This window comes from Tachypleus tridentatus, chromosome 8, assembly GCF_004210375.1.
Source record: "Tachypleus tridentatus isolate NWPU-2018 chromosome 8, ASM421037v1, whole genome shotgun sequence".
Classification (NCBI taxonomy): Eukaryota; Metazoa; Arthropoda; class Merostomata; order Xiphosura; family Limulidae; genus Tachypleus; species Tachypleus tridentatus.
Window position 1 is genome coordinate 142011813 of NC_134832.1, and position 12428 is coordinate 142024240.

The 12428-nt window shown below is 33.8% G+C and overlaps 1 protein-coding gene across 1 annotated transcript in view; it reads left to right on the forward strand.

Annotated features, from left to right (window-relative positions):
- The first annotated feature begins 6013 nt into the window (after positions 1–6013).
- Positions 6014–12428, forward strand: part of LOC143223631 (cell adhesion molecule Dscam1-like) — a 118896-nt gene continuing 112481 nt past the window's right edge. Inside the window, exon 1 of the mRNA XM_076451831.1 lies at positions 6014–6910. Coding sequence (XP_076307946.1) covers positions 6865–6910 — 46 coding nt within the window. The 5' untranslated portion in view covers positions 6014–6864. The remainder of the gene's footprint in view (positions 6911–12428) is intronic.

Sequence of the window (12428 nt, forward strand, 5' to 3'; positions counted from 1 at the left end):
TTCTGATAACAGAATAACATAAAATTCAAATAATACATGGATCATGTAACCAGTTCTTGGGTGTATAAATATATGTAATAATATACTTTTACCAATGGAGGATACCAACCTTTTATCCTCAGGGAGCTAGTCGGTTTTTTAAAACACGTTCATCTTGTCTAGTTTGTAATGAAAAACCACTAATTTAATTGTATAATACAGAAGAAACGAGTTACCTTTCTCATGGATTAGTTACATTTCAAATGTATTAAATTCGAACTCGATATTTTTACTTTATTTCGAAAGACATTTCCAGACCGGCTTAAAAGATATAACAGTCTGTTAGCTCTTTTGTTTCTTATTTTTCTGTTTCTGTTTCAGTGTCTTGAGAACCTTTGGCTCTTGTTCTTCATACTCACATATTACTGTAATATATATTAAATTAGTGTTTTATCTAGCTTACATGCTGTACATACTGGACTGAGTAGGAGAGATAGAATTATTTTAATTCCCAGAAGTAAGATCTGGAAAGAGATAGGAGCTGTAACATACACAGAATTATGTATACTCTTTTATACATCACTCGTATAGCAAGATGAATTTGTTTTAAACTTATTTTGCTTATTACTGGACATGAAACCTTTAAAATTAAAAACTGTTACGGGTTAAAGAATAAAAACATTGAGTTGTCTCTAATCACAAAATTGCACTCATAACAAAGATCGAACACCAAATTGTAGCGTTTTAAGCTGGAAACGAACTGCTGAGGAGAAAGCAAGATTGATGGTACGTTTTTTTTTACAAATATACACACACACACACACGCTTCAGCTATGTAAAGAATAAAAACATTGAGTTGTCTCTAATCACAAAATTGCACTCATAACAAAGATCACACCAAATTGTAGCGCTGGAAACGAACTGCTGAGGAGAAAGCAAGATTGATGGTACGTTTTTTTTTACAAATATACACACACACACACACGCTTCAGCTATGTATTAAAAATCTGTCATAGCTGACTGATGTTACACATTAAATAAAGAACTTAGCTGTGTAATCACAGTACGGTTTTTGTTGTTTAATCACACGTTAACGTACGTATGAAGAGAACAATAAAAATGCTTATGAATAAAGTTTTGGACATTAAACTTTAATCATAAGGAACTATCTCCTTCGTTTCAAGCTGCACGTCCCAGACGCCGAGTCTATGATACAGAAGAAGAAAAATATCAGTTACTTATTGATTTATGTAGAAGTGAAGGGTTTAGCTTTTTAATGGAACAGTTGCATTTCGAATAAAGATTCAAATTGAACCAGTGTTTTAAACCTTTTGCTTTTATTTCGAAAACCCAACTCATGGTATTTTAAAAAGATATAAGGTCTCAAATAATCAATAAACTCTTACTGTTCGTTGGCTCGGCGGCTTGAGACATGGTGAATATTCGATTCATATTTTATGATACGCAGTTCGCACCGTAATATCTTATAAGTTAAAGTGTGTGTTTTCTTTTTGTCAGGACTTGTTTAATGCTCGCATTAAATTGAGTTGGACACAACTACTTGTATTACATGATTTAAATACACAGCCATCTCTATCAGTAGGACACAACTACTTGTATTACATGATTTAAATACACAGCCATCTCTATGAGTAGGACACAACTACTTGTATTACATGATTTAAATACACAGCCATCTCTAGTTTGTGGTTATTAACGAAAACACATTCTCCATTTGATGAGCTTAACTGAGCTAAATGAAAACTCCGTAACTAGATGTTGAACAGTTTAGATTGTGGTCAGTAATGGAAATTTTAAAAAATCCTCAATTTTTGATTTAAATTTTAACCAGGACGTATGAAAATTCAATTTATTTATTTTGTTGATACAGGTGAAAGGACTGTATTGCTTTGTTATGCTTGGAACTGTTTAAATGTTTGGTTTAGAAATAACAAATTAACCTGTACATCTCTTTATTATTACACCATTTTAAGGTACACTAATAATTATATATATATATATGACAGATATGAGATAGACCAAGGTTTGAGTATCGAACCAAGTAGTACCACTGTAATACTTACCTGAATACGTGTAACTGGCTAAATGGCAGTACAACTACTAATATCTGGTTTGTCAATATTACACAGTCACACCTTACTGTAAACGGACAGTTTATCGGGTCCTCGCTTTTGGACAAGTAATGAAATCATTGAATCTGTTTAATGAAGCTGGCTTAATTTCATTATTTTCCACAGCTTTTATCGTGGTTTTCTCTTCGTTTCGCTACCACAGTTATCAAAATTACACTGTGGCTACCATGTTTCCCTTTGACTTTGTTACTGCAGTTGTCACGTACCTTTGTCGCCATTATTGTCCTCCGTGGTAAATATCATGGTTTTCTCTTGATTTCTTTACCAGGATCATGGTTCACTGTCTCATCATTACTCTTTTACACTATTTGTTACCACTTTCTCTCCCACTTTTGCTACCATGGTTATCACTCGTCTTTGGTTAGGATAGTTGTTATGTAGCAGCTCCAAAAAGCATTCGTCTAATAAGACCTACAACGTAGTTAATATCTAGTTTTAGCTTTAAACAAATTAACTCTTACATAATATTAAACTTTAAATTATAGTCAACAATTCGAATGCAAGTCAATAAACACGATGCCATGCCCTTTGACACGTGACTTGTCGAGAAGCGGTAAAAAAGAAAACAGCATTTAGTACCTACTGATATTATTGTATCTGAGTAACCTAATGATATACTCAAACAAACAACCAAGAAATCATCTTCAGTTCTCACTCAGTCCTTTGTTCTCTATTAAAAGAAGTCACTCTGAGTAACATTTCGCTACACGTAATTAATACCAAGGAAACCCAACCTCTCTCTCGTATCACGTACTCTCTTTATTTATGGTGAGATGGTTCAATTAGTAGCGAAAGAAACTAGAAACTCAATATTTACTTCAGGGGCCTAGTGGTACTGCGCTATCTCCAATGCATTAATTTTCCTAAAGCAGTATTTTATTTTGTGTTCATCAAACAACTGATATTTTTAACGTGCATATACCGACATTTGTATTCTCTCCTTTTGTTTATTGTCTTTTGAGTTACTAGTTGTCTTGTTTCTCCTCGTTTTTTCTGGTCGTTTTTTATATTTATTAATTTCCTTGTTTTGTATTTTGTTTAATTTTGCGCAAAGCTACACAAGGGCTATCTGTGATAGCCGTCCCTAATTTAGCAGCGTAAGACTAGAGGGAAGGCAGCTAGTCATCACCACCCACCGCCAACTCTTGGGCTACTCTTTTACCAACGAATAGTGGGATTGATCTTTACATTATAACGGCCCCACGGCTGAAAGGGCGAGCATGTTTGGTGCGACCGGGACGCGAACCCGCGACCCTCGGATTACGAATCGAACGCCTTAACACACGCTTGGCCATGCCGGGCCACTATTAATTTCATAGCTGAGACATTTCTTCTATTCATTTTGTTGTAGTTACATTGTTTCTACTCCACTTGTTTTATTTTTCTGAATTAATGTTGGTAATTTATATGTTTTTTTTTCTCCGTGCTTTAATTCCTAGGTCTTAATTAACAGTTTTATTCCCTTCACTTCTAACGTATACTCTTTGTTTAGGAGGCACCCGTCCTTGTGCTCTATAGTTTATATTAACATTGTCAAATTGGGTTACCACATTAAGAAGGCGACGTAGGTTTATTGTTGTTGTTGTGTTTGTTTGTTTTTTACGTTTTTCTTTGGGACTCAATTACGTACGTACTGCCAGTGTTCAACTATAATGCGGTTCTTCAATTTTCTTTCGAGGTCAAGATATAGGCAGACACAGCGGGCAGTTTCCGCTGCAACTGACGGCTGTGTTACGAACATACGTACACTGTTCTGGTTGTTTAGAAGCTGTTTAACGCGATGTAGAAGACCCAAGAAATAACGTCAGCTGTGGCTGCTATGTGAAATAATAGCCCAACCTACAGACGACACGTGATTACAAGGTATCATGTAGGAAGCTGAGAAAACTTGAGCAACGGCTCTTTTGAGAAATAGACATATTCCTGTTAATGTTATGTTTCAAAACGAAACTCCTCCAAGGAAAGATATCGTACTGAAAATCATAATATATATTCAAGGCAACTCAAGACCTTTACATTTAAAAGGCTCTACATTATCACGAGTCATTACGCTGCTTTTTTGTTTGTTTGTCTATTTAATGACCGCAATCTAATAAAACTTACAAACTACAGACATAACAGAAATAGTAGTGTTATTTTAACTGTACAAGTAATGTTTTCTTTTGTTACTTCGTCACCAGTTTCAATTATGAAAAGCCATTATTTTTAATAATTTGTAAAAAAAAATGGACGTTACATATTGTATATATAGACATATATCGTGAAGTTTTGCAAAGTCAGTGTAATGGTTAAATAGAACTGCGTGATTTTTTTATTTCTCTGAGAAATAAATATTTTAATCAACGAGTATTATGCTATTGATTATTGGTTATATCACTGATTATATTATTGGTTATATCACTGATTATATTATTGATTATATCAATGATTATATTATTGGTTATATCACTGATTATATTATTGATTATATCACTGATTATGTTATTGGTTATATCTCTGATTATATTATTGATTATATCACTGATTATATTATTGGTTATATCACTGATTATGTTATTGATTATATCACTGATTATGTTATTGGTTATATCACTGATTATATTATTGATTATATCACTGATTATATTATTGATTATATCACTGATTATATTATTGGTTATATCACTGATTATGTTATTGATTATATCACTGATTATATTATTGGTTATATCACTGATTATATTATTGATTATATCACTGATTATATTATTGGTTATATCACTGATTATATTATTGATTATATCACTGATTATATTATTGGTTATATCACTGATTATATTATTGATTATATCACTGATTATGTTATTGATTATATCACTGATTATATTATTGATTATATCACTGATTATGTTATTGATTATATCACTGATTATGTTATTGATTATATCACTGATTATGTTATTGATTACATGCAAAACAAGTTTTTTTTTAGGGTTGCACCGTAAGCTTGTAAGTGATTTTGCAAAATTATTTTTATGGATTTGTTTTGTGAACGAACAAATAAAATGGGTCAAGACAAACACTATAACTACGAAACACTTATAGAACGCAGACAATCAAAGAAACCAAACAGAGAACCTCTTGTACCTGGTGTCCACCCAAACACTTTCAATAGTACAAAGCAGAGCCCTTACAAGAACTAAACATTTTATTGAACTATGAAATAAAAAGCGATTTAAAGCTGTTGAGTGGGTCACAATGTTTGTTCAGGTAGCTGTGAATCTATTAAAATCACCAAGTAAAGATGTTTCAAATGTTTCACTCTCTGTTCAAACTTAAGATACGTCATTTGGTCGTATGATTATATTTGAGGGACGGCTAGAAGAGACACGAATGGGTAAAAATTAAAGGAAAAAGAAAGAAAAGCAGGAAGAAATTCGTTTCACCTTATGAGGTTAAGAAAATATATTGGAGGTTAATCCTGAAAAATTCATGAAATTACATATTATTTGTAGGATTAATTTCAATCTTTATCAGTCTTGAAGAAAGCAAGTGAGAAGAAGATGCTGAAAGTTCCACATTCACCATTTTATCCAAAATAAATAATTATTAGCTATATAGTAAGACTTGTTAAACGTAAACAATATAAATAAACGAATGACGTGAAACGTATATACGTCACATGTTTGTGTTTATTCGTGGTCAGAACGTACTAATAATGAGTTTAACACCGTTTTGAGCGAATCCCCGAAGATTTTGTAACGTTTCGCAATAAAAGCGAAAAAGATTTCTTTTAACGACGGAAACGCGCTAAACAGAACACAGACTGGTGAGAGGGCGTGATATGCTTAAGTCAAGCCTAGCATCACACGTAATATGTGTTAAAGCTGTGACTGTCGGGTGAAAAGTGAGGTAGTGACTTAACAGTCAGTTTAACACCTATTGCTTGTCTACTAAGTAATTCTTCACTACCTGCGAAGAGCAGAACAGAGGATATCTTTTCATTAACCCAGCGAGGCATGACCAAAGCCCCCTTTTTTTTTTTTTTTTTTTTTCACGTACTCCTTCGGTAGAAAGGGTGATTTAATAAGATCTACAGCCTAGTGGTCAGCGAAGTGAGAGACGCCGAGAAGAAAAGTGACCAGGCTTAATCACTGCAACCTGTCGCTCAGTAAGTTGGAGGCGGGCGTGTGTCACGTGACTAACTCGAGTACTACAGCAGAGCAGCAGGTTTGGAGGGTGCTACTGCGGGAGGCGCGAGTTGGAGTTCGTCTGCTGGTCCACGCTGTGAGAGTGAGCGAGAAATTCCGTTTCTACCACCATCGAGCTGAGATGATGCAAACACCGAAGTTCTTAAGAACCAACAATTCATCATGCAGCTTTAGAAAGTACTGTCTGAGTTACAAGGGTTTGTGAAAGTCAAACACCGTTTAGAAGAAATTGACGACTTTAAAGCCTTCCTTCTCGTCTGAAACTGGGTATGACGCTGAGTTGGACACTTACATAAAGTGCAAGGTACCAGAACAAATCGCTTCAGCTATTTACATACATATTGTTTCCCGTGTGTGGTGTTGCATTCCTCTGCTGTGCAACAGTATTATAAAGCAACATATGCTAGCTCAATAACAATACTTATCGAAGTAGGCTCGCAATGGATTAGCTACATAAACACACACTTCTGATTCTCAGCCAACCCGAAACATTCGGATGTACAACATGTGGTACGAGATTCGTGGTCTTTAAAATATTCACGATGTTTACTGTTATCACGTTCATCTGCTGGGTTGGATACTATTGCTGTAAGTAAAGTTCTTGTTATTTTTTTTATGTTTAGGCCTACTGTAAATATTACAACGTGTTGAAATTATGTCAGTGTGATACAAGTGTTTTTTACACCAATATTGAATATAAATACTGGAATCAATCAGGCTTTCAAAAAAACAAAACCAACAAAAAAACTGTCACCTTTTCAAAATTAGCCAATAGAAATATTTCTATCCAGTTCGATCAATTAAAATCGGTTAAACTTTCAAAAACAATATTATTGAGGGTAAAATTAACCAATGGAAATAGTTATATTCTGCTTTTTAAATAGTTAAACACTTATGAGCAGTCAGGTTACTTGGAAAAAAAATCGATGAAAAGTCGTTTGGCAATCTCGAGGTGCTTCAGAAACGATAACATAAAAATTGAATTATCATCAGGAAAGCTTACATATCTTTATATATACAACTCTCTAAAGAACTATGTATCATCAGGAAAGCTTACATATCCTTATATATACAACTCTCTGAAGAGCTATGTATCATCAAGAAAGCATACATATCTCTATAGATACAACTCTGAGGAACGAATGATCATCAGGAAAACTTACATATCTCTATAGATACAACTCTCTGAGGAACGAATGATCATCAGGAAAGCATACATATCTCTATAGATACAACTCTCTGAGGAACGAATGATCATCAGGAAAACTTACATATCTCTATAGATACAACTCTCTGAGGAACGAATGATCATCAGGAAAGCATACATATCTCTATAGATACAACTCTCTGAGGAACGAATGATCATCAGGAAAGTGTGATTAAAATGTACAAATATCCACATTACGAATGAATTTTTGCCGTAATTACTGATATAGCTTAGAAGTAACTTCGTTGAAGTGGAATTACTTTAGGAAATTACAAATGTAACGCATGAACAGCTCTGTTCATCCTCAGTATTTATCAGAATATGAACGTAATGTAATGTATTGTTAAAGCAGTTCTGTCGCGACTGTATCACATCAGAAAATACAAATTTAATCTTAGAGCAACTCTGCTGAGATAAAAGTTTCATCAGAAAGTGGTGTCGCATTTTTGGATAATGTATGATTTGTCGGAATAGATAACACGATTAATTAATAGAAACATTACTCCCAATGGCATAGTGTATTTTAAATCATCATTCTTAGAACGCTACCTACACTGTTTTCGGGACAGTGATCCATTTCATCTTTAGAAGAATAACCGTTCTCAACACATGGCGAACATATGACGCACAGAGCTTGGTAGAAATTCTTATTGATTTCTTTTAAAGTATCCGGTTTCAGATTTAAATCACACGCACACACACACAGAGAATTGGATTACGTTACTTTATTATCACAGTATGTCTTGTTTTCCTTTCAAATTGTTTCAGTATTACGTGTGACTTGTTTTATTTAGTGTTTCCTTGGTAATTTTGTCTCTTCTCGTCATGTTTCGTTCGTTGTTGATATGTTTGTGTCTCCTCGTTGTGCTACATGCGTCCTTGACAAACTTCTTTTATTGTAGACTTCTGTGTGTTCTTGATAGGTTATTTACTCTGTTTCTTAGGTTATTTTAGTGTTCGTGACAGTATGCTTTCGTGTTATTGTCAGGTTAGGCTTAATGTGTCAACTTGCTTATTCGTTTTTTTCAGATTAAACTTAAAGGTATGTATCTGCGTTATAGACAGTTTATACCTTGGAGTCAATCTTCTTGTAGATAAAAGTAATCCGTTTCTACGCTATCATCAAGTTAGGCTTAGAATTCAATCTGTTTACGCGTTACCATCAGATTATATTACAAGTCACTCTGTGAATTATTTTGCAATTGTAATTAGTATCAAACCTCCTTGTGCGGTGTGATCATTTTGTTCTTAGAAATTAATCTGTTTGTAATAGAAATCAGGCAGTCTTTTTATATTTTATTTTCAGCTCACATCAGGCATCAAGTTGTTTCTTCTTTATCGTAAAATTAAACATAGGAATTAATTTGTTTGTACGCTATTGTTAGATTATACTTAGTACACCATATGTTTGTACGCCATTGTCAAAATATACTTAGTAGTTCATCTATTTGCATGCTGTCAGATTATACTTAGTAATTCATCTGTTTGTGCCCCCTCCAAAATGAGCCAAGCCTCCCTCAGCCTCCCCAATATTGTTACCTACATATATTCATAAAATATGGGAAACACAATCGTCGTTGTTGCTTAATAATTAACATCGAAGAGACATATATCTGTAGAACTCAACGTCTTCATTAAGATGAAAGATAGTTAGCCTGACAGTGACCTTACTTTTCCTCAGAGTGTATTAACTTCACATGGGATAATTCGTTTCTGCTATGTAAACTATGTCTTTATGTTATATTTCTTTTGATTTGTAGCTTTACTCTTAATGGTACATTAAATGTTCAATCTAAGCTAATCTTGATTTTCTTTATTATTATGTATTACCTTGGGTGGAATTTAGGTGAGTTTCATCTTTTACATATACGCATAGTTTCATAAACAGATTATTTCTAATTTGTAATAATGAATTATTAATCAGAGTATGAGTTTCCAATGAAAACTGCATTGAAAACGCAGTTCAAAATAGCATACCTTTCTGAAATGTACCTTGGTATTTACATTATTATAATTTACCATCTATACTTCATATTGATGGAATTTTGGGAAGCTCCTCCACAGTTTACCTTAGCCCACCAATGAAAATGGTCAGTTGTAGTTCGCGATATTAGTTATAGCAAAAACAAAACATTACAGTGCATATTATGGCGTGTGTTACGCATTGAAATTCATGCTAACGATAAAATAAAATAAATAAAACTGAAAACATGATCTGATTAACCTTAACATGTGGACATTTAAATAGTAATTTCAGTATAACCTTACAGCGTTATTGAAAAATCTTCAAGTGTAACTACATAATTCTAATAGTCTTAAATTAAGGTCCTGTTTGAATTTGCTTTTGTTCAATCAGACAACTTAACTGTACGATATTAAAAAAAAACATCATAAATGAAGGTCCATGAGTAAAAGATAGATGTTAATGTGAACTTTATAATGGTTTAAAGTGATGAATTAGGTCGAAAAACGGAAAACGTTGCATCAATTCTGATCAATCAGGAATTGGTTAAAGGTAGTTCTGAAAATTACCTGGCTAGGTAGCAAATAAGTATTTCAGTTTGTTAAAGTAGCGTCTGAGGAAATATTCATAGCTGTACAAACTAACGGTCCAAAGAAAAAAATCACAAGTGTATCCGTATACATAAAGCAGAGATATCCGTCAAAGCACATAGAACTGTTGAATTAGTAATAATAATAAAACATCCGTGGCTTTATATAAATCGATTTATACGGCAAACACCTTCTGCCGGGTTACAGACACTTCCTGGGATGCTCTGGAATGAAAATCTGCGTCACAACACGAATAGAACGTCCAACATAATTACTTTTCCGGTAGAGAGCGTAATGAAAGTGTACGTTTTGCGAACAAAAATGTTTATAACTAGAATGTCAGCTAGCGTCCGTTAGGAACAGTAATATTACTTCTATTTAACTGTAGGCTTGACTAACTGTTAAAGTATACTGAGGTTCTCGCTCTGTTCGACCTCTACAGACAAGTCCTTTAACGAGTTATTCCCTCGTTTACTCGTAGGTTCGTTGTCTCTTCCTTTCTCCGATTCTTCTCCAACTTTTTCTTCTCCTTCTGTGTCTCGTATGATTCGGAAATTTTTCTTTCTCTCTAATACCTCCTGTTTCATCTTCAGTCAAGTCACAAAATCCTTGTCTCCTAGGAAACCGAACTTTTCAAAGAGACACAACGAAAACTTGAGATTAATTCAGGAAAATGTGTCCAAACTATCGAGAGTAAACTTAATGTCTCTCAATATACCGTGACACTTTAATTTTGTCTTCTTATAAGAAGTATGTTTTGAGATATACTCACTTTAAATATGAACTTATTTCACGGTCATTCTCTCTCAACTGCTTCAGTTACGAGTATTCACTGTAGTTAGCTGATGAGCATCAACGATCACAACTTACGTAGAAATGTTTAGGACTGAAAAGTGCTAACATGTACAGGGAATTGTGTTACAAGTTCGTAATGCACTTTGCACATACTAGAATTTTGGCATTATCAGCCTAATAATATTACATAGAGTACCTTCTAAAGATGTCTGCCAACGTACTATAAATATAGATAAATAGGTGTTTTCTATGAATAAAATACAGTGGAAAATAGAAAGTGACACATTCATAAGGCACATTATTTTTCCCATACACATTGCAGACTTACCTAACTTTATAATATCCTTACTAATTTAAACGTAGTTTAAAGCAGTTTATTAACCCCTTGCTATAAATATAACTTTGTGAATTTAAGAACAGTTCAATATTACTGTACACTACAGACGAGGCTTTAAAAATATGACATCTTAGGACACACTACTGTGTACTAGAGAGGAGATAATTTAAAGTGTGACTTCTTGGGGTACATTATTATGTACTACAGTCAGGTAATTAGAATTCTGTCACCTCAGACACACTACTGTGCACTAGAGAGGAGATAATTTAAAGTGTGACTTCTTGGGGTACATTATTATGTATTACAGTCAGGTAATTAGAATTCTGTCACCTTAGACACACTACTGTGTACTACAGAGGAGATAATTTAAAGTGTGACTTCTTGGGGTACATTATTATGTATTACAGTCAGGTAATTAGAATTATGTCACCTCAGACACACTACTGTGTACTAGAGAGGAGATAATTTAAAGTGTGCCTTCTTGGGGTACATTATTATGTACTACAGTCAGGTAATTAGAATTCTACCACCTCAGACACACTACTGTGTACTAGAGAGAAGATAATTTAAAGTGTGACTTCTTGGGGTACATTATTATGTATTACAGTCATGTAATTAGAATTCTACCACCTCAGACACACTACTGTGTACTAGAGAGGAGATAATTTAAAGTGTGACTTCTTGGGGTACATTATTATGTATTACAGTCAGGTAATTAGAATTCTGTCACCTCAGACACACTACTGTGTACTAGAGAGGAGATAATTTAAAGTGTGACTTCTTGGGGTACATTATTATGTATTACAGTCAGGTAATTAGAATTCTGTCACCTCAGACACACTACTGTGTACTAGAGAGGAGATAATTTAAAGTGTGACTTCTTGGGGTACATTATTATGTATTACAGTCAGGTAATTAGAATTCTGTCACCTCAGACACACTACTGTGTACTAGAGAGAAGATAATTTAAAGTGTGACTTCTTGGGGTACATTATTATGTATTACAGTCAGGTAATTAGAATTCTGTCACCTCAGACACACTACTGTGTACTAGAGAGGAGATAATTTAAAGTGTGACTTCTTGGGGTACATTATTATGTATTACAGTCAGGTAATTAGAATTCTGTCACCTTAAACATACTACTGTGTACTACAGAGGAGATAATTTAAAGTGTGACTTCTTGGGGTACATTATTATGTACTACAGTCAGGTA